General features: G+C 40.0%; 1 protein-coding gene across 1 annotated transcript; it reads right to left on the bottom strand.

Moving 5' to 3' along the window:
- Positions 1 to 329: 329 nt before the first annotated feature.
- glis3 (GLIS family zinc finger 3) lies at positions 330 to 14,783 on the bottom strand (the record flags this gene model as incomplete). The annotated part of the gene is made up of 9 exons (XM_080509896.1): positions 330 to 451; positions 1,182 to 1,339; positions 3,591 to 3,663; positions 3,768 to 3,903; positions 6,153 to 6,263; positions 6,419 to 6,580; positions 12,419 to 13,562; positions 13,645 to 13,819; positions 14,426 to 14,783. 9 exons carry the CDS (start codon positions 14,781 to 14,783, stop codon positions 330 to 332), a joined length of 2,439 nt encoding a protein of 812 aa, XP_080366022.1.
- Between the last annotated feature and the right edge of the window lie 3,116 nt (positions 14,784 to 17,899).

The following is a 17,899-nucleotide window of genomic DNA, read 5'->3' on the forward strand; positions in this document are numbered from 1 at the left end:
TATCCATGGGATGAGTACAAATTGTTGAAGTAAACATAATTCTGGAGGCACAGTCGTTACTATACATGTTTTTTAGGGGGCAGAAGCGACCGAATCATTACAGAATGTACAGTTGGAGAAATCTAACTGAAGGATAAAAGAGTCAGCTCATTTTTTTTGTTCAGTCCAAGGCAGCGAACAGCTCTAATCTAATGCCCTTTATGTATTGCTAAATAATGCCGCTGCCTGGTTGCAAAAGCCAGGTGTGTATTCTTCTCATTAAACAGTTGATTTAAATGGAACAGGCACATAATGTAGTGCAAAGTCAGGGCGGCCACAGGTGCGACGGATCATCCCTCTGTGTATATGCAGGAGACTTGGCTTGTGCAGTGGTCTTTCACATGGAAGAAATCCCCTCCAGGTAAGGTTTGATTAGTGCTCACGTCCTCCCCGTGAATGTGGACACCGAATCCTGCTCACACATACCAAACACATGCAAACACAAAGAAAACACACACATGTGCACGATGACGTTTGTGAAATCCAATGGCAATAAAGTACTTGTATGTAAAAACAAGTTTAGGGCTGTTTGCGAGGTGATCACCCAACAGGCATTATTGATGGCTGTAGAGTGACTTGTCACCCAAAAGAATCTGCATGCATCAAGAATCATTATTTGTCCTCGTGAGCCCGACAGGGTCATATCATATCTATCAGGGTATGAGAAAATCTACATTATTTTTACAGAAAATAAAACAAAACATATTCAATTATGGACTGCAGGTTTTTTCTTTTAATGATGCATTTTTCGTAGAAATACAGCAATAAACCTTGAGTATTGTCTGCGTCTTAACACCTTGTCAACATCATTGTGGCTGTCAGGTCCTGGGGGAAAATAGGTGATATCTATTTAAAGGTACACAGAGTGAAGCTGCCTGAATCTGTCTTAACTAGAGAAATCACCAGCCACCTGCTACACATCATGAATATATACCGCAAGATCAATGTGCATGTGAGAGAATCTGTTCAAACAGATTGTCAAACCGCCCACGCGTTTGTTAATAGACTCCACATATGTGAAACTCGAACATTTTTCAGGGGATCCACCCCTTTGGCACACATGTGTTTACATATGTGGAGTGACAAACATGAAGAATGCTGTCATTAAAAAAAAACAAAAAAACCCCAAAACCTTCGGCTACCTGGGTTGTGATCGGCCAAATCAGGAGGCTGGCTGGCCTGTTTCAGATCACAGCTGTTTGGCAGGGATGTCCCTTTGGGAGGATGCGGGAGGCAGGTGGAAGAGCAAGGCCCACAGTTTCCTCCGGGGAAGAGCGGGTGAGGGGGAGGATCAACAAAACTGAAAGGTTTTGAGTTAGAGTCAATACTTTGCTTGTGGATGTACGATAGAAAAGAATACCTTTTTCACAGGAAGCACAGTCATTTGTTTACTTTCATTGTTGTGTTCAATGTATCATTAAGAGTTTCTCTAATATTCAACAAGTATATTTCATTTACAAAAAAGATTGTCAGTATAATTGCATTAAGCATTGGAATTGCTATTCTTCGGCTCAGGGAAAGGGTGGTTTGATTCTCATCTGACTCTGAACATGTGTTGAAGTGTATTTGGGAAAGATACTACACTGAGTTGCTTTCAGTTGTATGTACATGTTCATATGTGCAAACGTGTATTATTGTGTGATCGAATGAGTGACAAACCACGGTGAGACAGCTGAAGTGGTAAAATGTGCTATTAGAGAATGGTCATTATAAACATTAAATTAATTAACTATTTCTGTTTTTTATTCTTAAAAAAAAAGAGTGCGTTTCTTATTTGTTATGTGGCCTCAACTGCAAAAAATAAATAAATCATTCATGCATACAAAAATGTCAAATCTTTTACAAAACAGCTGCTAGACATTTTGGCATGAGATAAATTGTCACCAGTCACGACTCTTCTTGGTACTTAACAAGTTGGATCTCATATTATGTTTGCTCAGTATGAAAAACAAAAACAAACAACTACATAATAACAGGACAGAAAGTTTTTCTTGTTTGTCTTCTTAAACTTTTCAATCTTTGTTGGAGCCATGGGAGAAAAAAAATACTGCATTTATGGATTTCTGTACAGTGTGGCTTCCCACACATCTCATTTAACCCTTAATTTTCTGCACTGCATAATTTTTGTTCGACAAAAGAACACTGTGCACTCCATGTAGGATGCGATCTACTCTGTGTTCAACTGAAACGCAAAGCATACATTACATTACAATTTGTAACAAATTATATGTGGCACAGAGCTTTTTCCTACAGACTCCCCACCTGATAATAAGTTCATGCATTGTCACATTTTCACTCTTCTAGAGTTCACAAGTATGAAATGAAAAGCCCTTCAGTGTTTCATACATAATGCAGTTATCGACTACTTTCGGTCGAGTCCTCCTGAGTTTTACGTCATCATTTTAGGTGGTGTACAATCTCAACATACTTTCCATTAAAAAACTATCCTGCTTTCAAGTTGACGAGTGGCCATGGTTTGGTTTGCAAGTCTGTTTGCCAATAGCGGCACTATTAAACAAACCAAAGTTTCTTGACAACTGGAAGAAAACCTGGAGTCCGGAAAAGGGGCAACAAGAAATTCACATTTGATTAAACATCTTAAAAGTAATTACAGCAGTCTCTCCTCTCCCGTTCGGCCTCAAATTGTATTTCTCGAATTTTACGATTCACTTATTGAATTCCTTAGCAGCTCTTGTCGGTGGCTATAGCATCCATTAATGCGAGCGGTTGAGACCAATGAGGCACAGCAAGGTCTGCTTTCACATGCGGATTGTCTGCTCAGAGTCCTGCCGCGAATGCTTTGGCCTACTGCTGATATGAGAACAATCAAAGCCAGTGAGGAGCCATGAGCATCTGACTGCTCACGACGAAAGAAATCTTTTATCAAATGCTTTGAAGTGTATAGATGAAGGGATGTTTTCCTATGGGTTGACAAGAGAAATGGGTTGCTGGCTTTCCTCAACCAAAAAAAAAAGCTTATTTTCAGCCCTAGCATCCACCCACACACACACCAAATTAACAAAAAAAAACTAAACAAAACAATAAGGCACACACAAAAACCCCAAACAAGTCTTTTACCAGGGTACAAATAGTGTTTTCTCTTAAACTGATTATCTTAATTATGAGCTTATAGTCTCAAATCCATGACAACCAACACTTAAATTGGTCGCTTCAGTTTAAAAACCAGAAGAAAAATAAAAGATTTGTGAAGCATTCAAATAAGCTGTGGTGAAAATGCCAACGGGAACACAAAATGAAAGAAGATATCGGTTGGCTTACTGAGTAAAGCTTTGAACACTGCATATATTAAAATCCTACAGCATTAAAAAAACAAAGATTTATTTATTTTTTTTAAAGAAAAAGATATGTGTACTTCAACAGAATAACAAAAGGGTTTGAATGAATTCTAGCTGGATTAATAATCTATTTTTCAATGTGTGCATGGACAATTTTAATCACTGATGTTATACAAAAGATGTTTGTCATGCCCTGAATATTCACTCTGCCAATGCTGTGTAACTAAATGATTAGAACACAAATATCCTCAGTACCTGTAATTATCTTGTAAGGAGAACAACAGAGCCAGGTGAGGATTACTGCAGGAGTCAGGTCCCTGTGGAGCATCTGAGGAACATGGACGACAGACACTTCAGGGCCACGTGCAACATCCATCCATCCATCTGTTTTATATTAAACTATGGAAGCAGCGAGCCACAGTTCAGACATACCAGAGTATGAATCATGCGAGGCACCAGGGGATAGGTTCAAGTCTAGCCTTGCCAAAGGAGAGAGACTCGGCTGTAGAGGGTGGATGGTTAAACAATCTGTCAGTGAGTCCTGGGTCACCTCAGCAGTGGATTTCATCTATAGAAGCAGAATTATAAACAAACACAAATAAACAAAGGTTGCATTCTGTCAGAATCTTCTTTTTTTTTTTTTAAACTGTGCTATTACTGTATCAGTATATCCATGATAAAGTAAAATCGCCTCAACAATGTGCCTGTGCATTCTTCTCTTGCTTGACTTGCAATGTACCGTACATTATAAACATTAAAAAAACAAACATAAGTGAAACACCATGGATTTTTTTTTACACGTCTGATTTTATTATCACGCTTCGTCTTACAGGTCGTTTTGAGCAGTTATGCTTGAATGATCACAGAGCCAGTGCTGTATCAAATCTCTTTGAGCCAGTTGAATAAACATAAATAGAGCCTTTTTTTTTTTTTTTTTTTAAATCACACAGCCTCATGTTGAAATAATTGATGGTCGTGTCTGCTTCTGTCTGTGGTATAATTTGTGTGGTCAAAGGGTAGCAAGAGTGTTGAAAAAGAATTATGCTATACAGATTTGGGAATTTCATTTGGTTGATGTTGGAGCATTTAAAAATGGTTTAAATTTTCATGTTATATTAGTGTATTTTTACATGACCTTATATATTGGCAGTGTACTATTTTATCACTCTTTGTGGCAAACCATGCAAAATTAATGAAAACTACTGATGAAAGACTGATGGCTGATGAAATCACAATCACATGAGTCAAATTAATCTGTATAAAACATAAACTGTAGAACCCAACTTAAAGCATCTTAACGAAGAACCTGACATGAAAACATTATCTCTCGCACATATTTGCGTGTCCACCACTGATTGTATTGTATTTTTTACTGTTGGTAAGAAACAAATACAACATGCAGCAATGACAAATGAAATTACGACCACAAATCATAATGAACTCAATTTAAAACATCTACTGTAGAAACATCTTAAGTGGGAGTTGTGATGGTACACATGCTGATGCAATCTAGTTGGAAAACATCTTTCTGCCAAACAACACTGTCTCTCACTTGCCACATGTTAATCTACTCCACTATCAAATGAAAAAGAAGAAGATATTTTGATAATGCACACACCATTTTGACCCAAACCTTCTTACTACAATCACTGTAACACGCTTTCAGGTTATGGATTCATATAGGATTAATAGGTTTTGGGTGGGGAATGCAGCTAATTTAACATGCAACCTACCTTGACAAAGGCAGGTGAAATCAAAATTACAAACTCCATACTTAAATTAATTCAAAATATCTAGAAGTAAACGAGGCATCTTCAGTACGAATGGCTGCCATAATTGTTTATATCTCACTACACATATCCATACTTCACTATCCAAAAAATTCTGAAGATATTTTTATGTGATAATTCTATCGCTGATATTTTCTGATTGAAACCTGATTACTAATATCAAATTTATTTGCTCTGGGATTCTCAGGTAGGAGGTTCTACAGCAAATAGAAAATATAGCATGCAACCCACTTGGGCAATCACTCGTGAAATTATAATTATATTTAACTTTTGAATTTCATGAGAAAGAAGTTGAGCATGTTAGAGACTTTTTTAAATGTCACTTTATTTAGCAACAACCCACCTTCTTTGTCTGTATCTATGGAGACATAAACCACAGGGCAAAAGAGCATTTTTCACATGCATATAAGATATCTCGACTCCAACACTGCAGTGCGACAAAGCCACGTTGCAATGGAGAGGACATAAATGGAAAATAAAGGAGGTGAAAGATAAAGTTCACTAAAGAATATCATTGTTTTGTGTGACCTTGTTCTGTCAGTGTGAGCATAAAAGCAGATACAAATTACTATTACCTGCGAGATATCATCATTTCACTGTATTGGCATCTACTTGTACGGTAATACAAGTTGAGGTAAATTGCATATTTCTGGACACACGTCAGCTGGGGGATGGACGAGTCACAACATTAAAATGCCAGCTAATTAGAGAGATTAAATGAAGGCAGAGTGAAATAAAACATGTGACATGTGGCAGTGGGACTCATTTTCTGTCCGTGGCTGTGATGTGGAGGAAGTGAGGCTGTCAACTTGCTGTCATCACAACTGACATTCAGTCGACTGGAAAAGACAGCAAATTCCCACAACTCCAATTCAACTTTTAAGTCATTGTTAACGAGCTGTGCAGAGTGTTTTTAAGTGTCTTATTGTCATTTTTAAGTGTTGAATGAAAAATCTTCCCAGAGTCAACTACATTTTCTCCAAAAGAGCTCAGCAAAGCCGTTGAGTCTGGAACATATAGCACTTGCCTTCTTCCGTAGTTGTCTCTCTTTACTAGAATGGGACTTCATATGTTTCCTCAAGGAGCTGGGATCAGTATAACGTTTGCCACAGCCCGGGACCTGGCATGCATACGGCTTCTGTACAACCACAAACACATAAAAACACACGGACGTTCACACTGATGTGGAGACACGCACGCACGCACGCACACACACACACACACACACACACACACACGGCGACACCTAAACACCGAGATACTGTCTGTAGTTGTACATGAGGTGCCACTCACTGTGTCCAGGTGTGTGCGCTGGTGTTTAGCTCTGTCACTTGAGTTGCTGAAAGCCTTGTGGCATCCTGGGTGCTGACACAGGTAGGGCTTCTCCCCCGTGTGGCTGCGCAAGTGGATCTTCAGATTCTCAAGTCGAGAGAAAGCCTTTTTGCAGCCTTCGAACTATAAAAATATACAAGGACAGCAAGATTAGATAGAGATATTCCCGCACATCAGCAGCATTTCAAGTACATCCACTCAAAAGCAGATTCATTCATATTATATAAAAAAAAAATCTTGATATTATACAGTATATACTTGGAGTATGTGCGCTGGACTTGTTATTGACAAAAGGCAGCTGACCTCTGTGTGTGGGAGGGAGTGGAGGAAGGAATAGAGAACGCCTTTTCAATAGAAATATTACTGGCGCTTAATTTCAGGTGACATTTAAATTAGCCTTAACGGTTTAGTGTGAATTTCATGATTGACGAGAGAATATCAGCAAAACCTTGAGAGGGACAAATATTATTTGTCTGGAACTTGGATGGATAGAAACCCTTATTAGTATAATGAGAGTTTGATTATTGATTAATTTCAGCTGCTCATGATATGGTATGATGTTAATATATATTTTCAATAAGTGCTCACCCCGATAAAAGGATTGTGTTGTGAATGGCACTACACAAATAACACAGATTTTAATGTTTTATGGCCTGACATTATGCTGCTAAAAGCTAACCTTCAATTCAATCTGGCCCTTTAATTACTTTTGTTCAAGCTAAACAAATGATCAAATTGACAAATACAGGCCCTTTGAACATTTGAACTGTGATTATTCTGCTCCTTTTACCACAATGATACCGGGAATGAGAAACTGTCACAAATACAATTACTGGAATTTGATGCATCAAGGCTGAATGCATCTTTTATAGCATTTTTTTTTTTACATTCAACATTAATATAACAAAACATCTTAGGACAGCAGGGTAAAAAAAAAAGTACCCTTGTCTTAACACAAAAATATCTCCTGTTTGAGTGCGGACTTTACGTGTGGGCTTTGCATGGGTTTCAATGGGTACCTCCACCAACAGTCCATCCTTCCTTTTTATATACAGCTTCATCCAGCAGTGTGTTCATCCCAGCTAACTCGTACATTCTGAATAGGTCGCCAGTCCATCACTATAGAGAAACAATCACACACTGACTATGGGCAATTTCGGGTCACCAATTAACCACAAATCCATATATTTTAGACTGTGGGAGGAGAAACCCTCTGCAAACTCCAAAAAGAAACCCACCATCTTCTCAAGAGAGAAAAGAGATAACCCTGATGCCCTTATACACCTTTCCAAAGTCCAAAATGCTGAAGTTGAGGCCAACCTGTGTTTTTAAATTGTGAGTGTGTGGTTTTGTATACATTTATGTTCACCTTGTGATAAACTGTGCACTCTGTCTTTGCTCATACTCAACTGGGATTTGACCCAGCACCTAATTAGTAAATTGAATATAGTGATATAGAAGGTGGATCGTTTGATGAAGAATTCATTTGCTGGTTGGGATGTCACCAGCAGGGGTCAGTGTTTATACACATATAACTATATGGTTGTGTTGTGTTTTCAGTTGCCTGTCTTCCATCACCTTGACAGCAGCTGGTAGCTCCATTGCAAAATTAAGAAAAAAAACCAAAACCCCTAACAAACAGTGCTTCTATTTAACTTTATGCTTGGCAGAGTCACAATAATATCTAGACTTTAAGCGTTGTTTACATAATGTACATAATGTACATCATAGCACACAAAGCCATGCGCAAGCTCCAAGTCTGATTTCCTGCCTAAATTCTAACATTGCAATAATCCAAAGTAACAAAACAGATCCGTTTGTTGCAGTATCATACGACCACAGTGACCACACAGCTAAAATATGTGAATCATCAAAGCTTTTCTTTTGTAACAGACGGACCTTGCTCTCCTTCTTCCTGTTCACACAGAGGTTGGAATGTCCTTACTAAGCCTTATGGGCGAAACACACAGACCATGTCTGATATTGTTATTCATCCTCCAAGACTGAATTCTTCACATACTGATACCTCTCAGTCACTAGTGACAAAGCCAAATTAAAAGCTTCCCCCCCCCCCCCCCCCCCTGCTGGTTATTAGAAATACTTGGCATTCTTTCTCATGAACATAACCCACAATGTAGCTTTTTCATGTCAACCACTTAGAAGTTCCTGGGAGTACGTATACAAACTTGAATATCAATATATTTTTCACACTTCTTTTCACTACAAATTTTCCAATAAATTGTATCTCAATTCACTTGGAATAGTAGAAGCTATAGAAGCAAGGGGATGGTATACGATAGGAAATGCATCATGTCATTTCTTTTGTGAACGTGGGAGTGATCTGGAGGTAATCTTTAGAATACATTGGAAAATGCTCCTTTTCAGGAAAGTTTTAGTTGACAAAATACATAAATCACAAATACAGGTTAAAGAAACTAATTGACAGCACATTCCTCAATTAGAGTACCATGAGAAAAGCAGCACGGACAGAGATTAATAGTCTGTCCAAACCAAGCAGACAGGCAAGCAAAAACCAGCATGCAGCAAGAACTGTGCCAGCACTCCAGGAGTATCCAGAGGTAACTGTGCAACTCTCCCTCTTATCCCTCTCTCTCCCTCTCTGTCTGTCTCAAGCGCCCGTAAAGCACCGAGGGCTTTTTAGTTTGTCACAAGGGATGTCTGAGTTGAAAAGAAAGCAGTATGGCTCCTCAGTGTAGATGAGTGTTACAGCCAGCTTCTGACAGCCCCTGGCAGGTACTCATGCCTGAGCTCAACAATGACAGGTGCAGTCTGTGCCAGCAGACTCTGTCCAATGCCCTGGTCAATCTGTTCAGGGCCCCTTTCCTCTCTGCTTCATCAGAGACGTTTCTGCCCCCTTTGCTCTTTTTTGTTTCACCTCACTTTTCACACTATTATATGGGTTATTTTTACCCTCTCCTCCTCCCTTGAATTACACATTTGTGGTGCTTAGTTAGTTCGAGGATGAGAGTTCTATAACAGCTTGGAATCAAACATGGGGAAGGAAAACGAAACCAAATAAAAACAAGCCCTATGAACCTTTACGTATACAAAGCATTGTGCCGAACAGTCAGGTACAGTTATTATACCTCTGTTTTTTACTATTGTAAGACAGAGGAGGTGTTTTGGGATGTGATTTAGCACACATGGCCCATGTTACTTTAATTTAATCATAAAAAAAACCAATCAAAGTTATTTCTTTACAAAAGAAGGAATTATAACAGAGCCAGTAATAAGAAAATGTGCTCAGGTGTAAAAGCATCACTTCCCAGTGCTATGACTGAGCGAGTTCCCTCCAAACAATTGTAAGTGGCACTTACGATGTTGTCAAACCTGAAATATCATCCCAGTCTTTAATCTCATTAGTCAAGGTTTGAGTTACAAGCTACTTCTGTCCGTAAACCCAATGGATTAGGAAGGAACTAAGGTTTAGTTTTTACTCAGCATGACTGCATGGAATCAACTGATATGAAGAGGAAGCAGGTGGAATACATTTGAGCTGATTGCACAAAAATAATTCCTCAGTGCTTTGTTTTTCACTTCATTTTTTTAAACTCATATAAATTATCTAAAAACAAAACCATTCATTGAAAAACTGAAATTAAGGTTTCAGTTTTTTGTGATGTAATTAATGGTCACAGAAAATATGTCAGCCACTGTTAATAAGCTTCTAACTCCAGTAAACAAGATCTTCCCATTATCTAAAGAGCTCCCCAATTTGTGCTAATGAATATTTTTTTTTAAAGTCCAAATATCTTAATTAACATAGTGCATCCGAGTGATAATAGGCATGTTTTAGTTCTACCTATGTTTGTATAACAGAATATCTTAAATCATAGTGACACATGCAAATAGGCAGATAAGCCCAGGATACATTAACAACTGCCGGCCATTAAACAGCTGTACAAGTCTGGGCCTGCCCTGTGTGTTCACGGCGTAACAAGAGCTGCCTCATTGTTCTACCTTTGGCTGCAACATTTTGTATAGCATTGACCAATTATTTACCTAACAAACCTTTGACTGGGAAACGTAGACCCAGATTCTTTCATCTTTCTTAACATCTTAAAGGAAGTTATAAATTATTCAATTTTGATGTGAAATGTTTCATCTGTTTCAAGACAGCGTTTTGACCTTTTTGCTGAAGTAGTCACATGCAGTCAATGAAAAATATTCTGTGAAGAGGAAAAAGAAAAGCCTGAACTTTAGCAATGCTTTGTCTTGATCTGAAAAACAAAAAAAATACAAATAAATATTAAAATGACTCATTAAAATCCCAGAGAAATAATGCTAATGCACTAGCTTTTTCGCTCCGTGCTATAATTACTGTACTATAAGCTCAAGTGGCACTTTATTTCAATTCTGGTTTTGGCAGTGGGTTACGACCATGAATCATTCATTATTGAATGATTACAGGAAACAGACCCATCCAGCGAATGGAAGCCCCATGGCAACAGAGCCAGCTTCGGCTAATAAGTGAGTATTTTAGAGCAAAAGGTCGGCCACAGGTATGCATGCTGTTAATAATTGACTTGTTGAAGGCAGTGACATGAAGTATGTTTGGCCAGGGGTTTGGTAATTACTCATCCAAGTCTACAGTATATTTCACAGTGAGAGTGAGGAAACGACAAAGGAGGTTAAATTTTTTCGATAAGTCAGAACACCTCTGAGGTCTTAACAATAATATTTTGCCTCAAAATGTGTTTGAAATATTTCTGAAGCCAGGATGACATATTAAACTGATGCTGTAGCCATCACTAACTGCTCGGACTTTAGTCAAGCTTTGGCTGGGTGTTCCTATGGAAGGAAGACTGACCCTTTCATCAACTTTCCGCTAAAACTCTTAGTGAACAGATTCACACCAAATTTGGTGTAAAAAGAAAGGCTGCTCAGGTATTGTATGATGCTCTACCTTGTCCTTGGGTGTCAATAGCAAAATCTGATCGACTACGACTGCTGTGGAATTTTTTGAATTAGATGCCTGCGAGTTCCCTTGAGTTACAGGTTACAAGTCCCTCCAAAGTCAAAGTTTGTTGTGCATCTTGAAACCCCTGGTCGATGCCTTTCAAGTGACAAAACAATACAATTTTCCAGATGTCAGCTTTCCTACTGATACAAAATAATCATACACACACTCACGCATGCACACTGTCATCGTTATACCTGTTGAACTCGTGATTTTGCTCTTTATATATTTAGATTCTATCTTAATCGTTTACGTGACATCTAAAACATTACTTTCATCCTCAACTTCCATTTCTCACGATTTGAAATCAGAATTAAAATCTTGGAGAAACAAAGCCATTCGTTCATGTATAATAAAGTCTGTGGACAAACTCCAACTAGAAACTAGAACAGCAGACTACAGGGCTTCGCCTTCCCAGAATCACGGCCAAATTTTCACACAGTGGCCTGGCAAACTGCTGACGGGCCCAGTAGCTACAAGGAGACCATAGTGCTATGCCAATTCTAAAGTGCTAGTCCTCCTTTGTGTTAATTTAATAACTATATAATTGAGTTAACTCCCATGTCAATTATCACAGCACTCTGCTAATTACCTCATGGCTTAGGTTTAGAGGAAAGAGAGGCCATATTCCTGATCTAAACCTTGGACATAAACCCAGAACTCATGAGGCATTTACCCTGAAAAGGCCTTTTTTTCTTACAGCGCGGGGCTTTAAAGCCTTCAACTAGACACAATGGCTTTGAATGAAACACTGTGTTGAAGCCAGTGAGCTGACATTCATCACATTTACCAACTCACTCACAAATATATGAATCTGATAATCAGTGGGTGCTTTCCACTTCTCTACTCTCCATCAGGAAGATATGGTCTTGCTTGTCAGAACACAAATAAAATAAAATGTAAAACGACAACATCAAATTAGTGCTCAAATTGTCGGTACTTGAGACCATCTTAAAAAGATACATGGAAGAAATGTGTACCGAACACTTGTTGGGTTTCTCTCCAGAATGGACCCTCATGTGGATGAGAAGCTTATATCGAGCATTGAAGGGCTTGAAGTTGCGTGGACAGCCCACCCAGTAACATGTGAAATCCTCAGTCTTTCTCTGGTCCACATGTAACCTCTCTATGTGCCTGACCAGCTCCTCCTTTTGGTCGTACACTGCACTGCAGTCCAACCACCTGCAGTGGTGGGCTCCATAGTCCTCCGTCTCTCCCTCTTCTTCCTCCAGCATTGGGACTTGTGGTAAAAAGCTGACCCCATGCCTTGTAGGAACCATGGGAACTTGTAAGAAAGGGTCCTCAGAAGCTGTTTTCATTTTGCCATAGTGTCTAGAGAGGTGGACGTGCTGGTGTGAGTGGTAGGGTGGCGGAGGCCCTTGTGGAGGACCCGCTTCTTGGATGGAATTCAGCAAAGCTGGCTCTAACTGTAGCGGTGGCAGCATATTGTTGGTAGTTTGGCTGCAGCTATCAGGAGTCCTCTCCAGCACCCCTCCTTCATCTGGGAGGCACTGCTGCTCTACCACCATGTTTGCCATCTGGCTCTCCAGACCCCCTCCCTCTTCAAGCATCTGCATATGGCCACACTCTGACAGAGGGGCCAGAGCCTGGCAGAAGCCCTGCGTGCTGTAGGGATGGATCTGAGGGATGCAGCGGCCTCTCACACCCAGGAAGTGGCCGTAGCTCTCCGAGGGTACAGGTGACAGAGTGGGATGGGAAGCTGAGGAGCTGCGGGAACCGTTGATATATGCCACAAGTGAAGTCGGAGAGGTGCGTATAATCGAATTAAAATCAATACCCATCACATCCGACAAAGGAGACGTGGAGAGAGTTCTCTTCTTAGCACGGGATTGTCTTGGACTTCCAGCCTCACCTGTGAAGAGATATGAGGGCAGAGAGGCAGAGGTGCTTGTGCCGCCTGATACGGTCGTGCCCGACATGTCCGTGCCAGGGGAGAGGCGGAGTTGTTCTCCGCCCTCACTGGCCTGGCCAGAGCACTGAGTAGGTCCCAGGGGCGGGAGCACACGGTAACCATATGGCCAGTCGTGTCTGCCACTAAACAGTGACTGTGTTTCAAACACGCTGAGGGTGGTAGATGCCAGTGACTCTCTGGACAGTAAGGATCTGGAAGAAATATTGTTACGTAAATAACACCGTGCTCAGCAAGCTCATCAGCACTTTAGATGGTGGTACTCAGATTGCTCACCTGGCATCAGTGTGGGGAATCGGCACACAATGAGAGTGTGACTGTGATGGAGGATGAGGAGCTGCAGGCCCTGCGGTATGCGGTTGACCTCTAACGGCAGTGATGCTGGTCCCGGTAAGGTTGACAGCGGCTGACCGACCAACTATATCTATGGTGGGTTCAGGCGTAGAACAACCTGTTAAAAACAAGCCAATATTTCAGCACAGGAAACATCTAGAGAACACACACACACAGAATTCATCACGAAGCAAAGTCTTTTTTCATGTTCAGCAAATCTCCACGGCTCAAACAATTAACATAATTATACAATCCTCTCACAATTCAAATGCAACACCTTTCGTCTCCTTGAACTATGCTTCATGGAGCAGATTGTGGAATTTCCCTCACCTACCTTAACGGGCCAAAGATTTTCTCTGCTCTGTTAATCACTAATGAGCTTTTCACCTCCTTCCAGTTTGCAGTAGAGACTTTAGGGGCAAACTTTACGCTTGCTAAATTATCAACAGATAAAAGGAACTGTGGTCTATCAAAAAAAAAAAAAAAAGACAGTGAGGTTTTGAAGGACAGGCCGAGAATAAATGATGACAGAAGAACTGCGTAGTAGATCACTTCAGGCGTCGCCCCGATATCTCAGTTAAAATGTAGACAGGTTGTTCTTTAAGATGCCACACCTGATGCTGCACTATTGAATCGCTGTTCATGGTATACTGCTCCATCTATCTTGCTCGGACAGCTTTAATACTATTGAACACTCGTGCCCTTTAAAGACTTTTGTTTTTACCTTTGCTGTTGTTGGAGGGCCAGAGCCTTGTCGCTGCTGTGTCTTGGGGTTGATGAGCGGGTGGTTGCTGGTGTGTGGAGACAGTTGGCGCAGTGAGATGTTTTCCGGTGGTTAACACTTTCCTCCGGAGGCTCAGGGTTGGCAAGACAATGTCGCTCCCGCTCTGTTTTTGAGAAGTGAAGGAATGAGCCGTTTCCTTTTTAATTTTCACCATCCTCGCAGAAGATGGACTAAAACTGGTCTGCTGGGGGGATGACAGGGGCATCCTGATGGTTTGGTGCTGGTGCCCTCGGATCATGTTCAGCGATGGGGACACACTGCATGGAGACACCATTAGCTGACAGCCTTTCCCACTCATGGCAAAAGCAGATCCACCCAAAACTCTCTGCTGATGATGATAATGACTCAGGCAGCCATGCTTTGTAGCAACCGGTCGCCCTCGGCTCAATCCTAAGAAATAATTCAAACACAGCAATATTATTTAAACTTGTGATATGCAATTATGTTTTCTAGTATTGTGATCGTGATAGGACAGTAAAACATTCAAATCTGAAGTTCATATCTTTGTGGACTTGCACTTCAAAATAACCCAGTATTAACTTGTGGCAACTGCACCACTCTTTTTTATCACATGGAAGTCTGCAGTTTCCAATAGTAGTGTTTCAGAAATGGAGCAGCTGCTTACTTTATTGTTTTGTCCAATTCTTCTTGATTTTGATGCAATTGTTGTTCTCACTTCTGGATTCGATTCGATTCAATTCAATTCAATCGACTTTATTCATCACCAAGGGTGATTCAAAAACACACTGAGCAGTTCATATAAAAGCATCAAAACACCATAAAAGCCTGTTGGCACTCTGATGTTATGCTGTAAGAAATAAATGAAATATGATAAGTCCTCAACACAATATAGTGCAATAAGGCTCAATCTGAATGGTCATTAAGTTGAGATGCAGTGAATCATTGCACAGCACGAAAACAGAAATCACTGAAGTTCAGTCTTTTGCACTAATATCATGACAAATTTGTCATATGTTGTGCAGATTTCATTGGTACAGTCAGGCAAATGAAGCATACATAAATTGACACAGAGTTTGAAAATAAAGCACAACATAACAAAAACAGCAACAAAGCAGAGCTATTGCACTTTGGACCTCTCGCCAAGAGAAAATCATTCAACCACAACAACTAGTGAATTTTTAAATCGTGCTTAAAACGAGGTTAGCTATCTGTATGCTAAGATGATCAATTCAGCATTGAAAAAGAATGAAGTCAAATGATCTTGATGATCTATTGTATAGTTGCAGCAGTGTTATGTTAGCACAGCAAAGGCGGTGTTTCTAGTATCACACAGACGATTGTAAAAGTTTGAATTACACTCTGAAGCGCTCAAACAGTAAAAAAAAACAAAACAAAAAGAATAGGTTTTTCATGTGTGACGCGATAACTCACCTGCTGTTGGCGTCAACTTTTCCCCCACTTTGTGACATGTGTGGATGAATGGCTCCTGCGCTCCTCCGAGACGTGACTGTTGCGTCTCTCTCACTTTTTGTGATGGTTGTTGGACCCTGAGCGCACGAGCCAGCCACCCCCCCCGGAGGGGGTGTGAACCGTCCCAGCGCACTCCCTCGTGCACTCTCACCCGAGACGCAGCTTCATTCGAGCGACGTCACTTCAAACCGAGCACGAAACTCACTTATTAAGTTGTGTTTGGGAGTCGCGCGCTTCTTGGACAATGGTGAGTTGTGCGCGTTCACGTGGAGCGTCGACTGAATTGTGTAACCACGTCACTGATGTTTGCGGCACGTTTGTAGGTAATATAAACAGGCAGTAGTATAAAGTAAACAACTTATATTTTGTCAAAGGAATACAATGAAGTAATTCATTTTAAACGGATGTACTGTTTTTTTTTTATCGTGTGTTTTGAGCTTGTCTCTCTTCCGGTTTCAAACATTTTTCTTAAAAAAAAATATATATATTCTTATTATTATTTTTTTTAAGGAATACCTCATACCAATCATTGAAGTAATTACTTGCTGAAATGGATTGTGGTAATTTGTAGTTCATTCAACATTAAAAGATATGTGGGCAGCTGGTGGTCCGTGATCTGCATGAGGTCCACATCCAAACAATTTGAGGCCCTCGAGATAATAACCCAAAACTAATTGATTGTCGGTTGCACACGCTATGGGATGCTGAAGATCATTTTAGAAATATTTGAACTAAGTATCAATTAACTTTACTCCATCTTACTGTAGCGTTGGGCTCATTTCAGGGCAGAAACTGCATGAAATGGTCTACTTTGTTAAATTAGCTGTTATATTTCTCATCATTTCTTGTGGTAGAAGTGCTCGATCCCAGTTTAGCTCCCTGGTAGTGAGAAAATAATTTTTGCAGCCATCTCAATAATCAAATATACCCATCTTTTTTCAAAAATGGAAAATAAGAGCAATGGTTGCTATACATACAAGATCTGGAATATAACTGTGAGGATATGCAATCGTCTCAGTTGCCAATAACCTTGGTAGAGAAAAGATGCTTTGTTGAGTTAATGGATCATATCCACATTTTCCCTTAACTATTTTAAACCTATTGAAAATATATACAATTTTAATTCCAATGTTATTCCTTTCTTTGTTGCTTGTGTGACACTTATCTAACAAAGTGACTTGATTAAGCTTTATATTACATATTCTCCCCACTGTTACTATTAGGCATTCCTACCAATCCATAGCTTGTGATTTTGTGCTACCTGCTCTGAACCCCCTCCTCTTCCTCCTCTTCCTCCTCCTCCTCCTCCTCTTCTTGACTCGCCTCCTTCCCTAACCCCTCTACATCAGTTCAACACTCATTGTCTGGCTCTTTTCTGCAGCCTGTTTGCTCTGTGGATCCTGCTCCAGGATGGCATGGAAACCAGCGTGTTTATAGAAGGAGGAAAGGTAACTGTTATTTCAGGAACACTAATAGAAAAAGGAGCTCTCCTTCACAATCTGGGAAACTGTTAGTCATAGGTTACCCAAAAAGCTTTGACTTAAATTAATTTCTAAATAAACCATGTCTTGTAGTGCATGCTTACAGAAGCAAATTGTTCATTATCAGTACCAAGACTTTGAATTAGTCATCGCAGAGGGGACAGACCATGAGAGACAGTGATTTCCTTTTCCCTGTGATATTTTGACATTTTTATTTAAAAAAGGTGTGCTACTTTTTTCAGTTTTATTACAGGGCATATCCCTTATTATCACCAAGCAGTGATTATGAACTGGTTGATAATGCTTATGGATCTCTGAGTTATCTGTGTGGCTCCAAGGAGGCATCATTTCATGACTTAATTTTTGTCTTGTAAAGCATGCCAGACCTTATTTTCATTCCGTTTTTAAGGGAACTGTGGAGTACATTCAATGCTGTAATACTGTATTGGGTTTCCAGTTGTCGCCAGAAGAGGGCAGTATTTATGCATTAATGGTTGAATTT

This window comes from Blennius ocellaris (genome assembly GCF_963422515.1).
Source record: "Blennius ocellaris genome assembly, chromosome: 15".
Lineage (NCBI taxonomy): Eukaryota > Metazoa > Chordata > Actinopteri > Blenniiformes > Blenniidae > Blennius > Blennius ocellaris.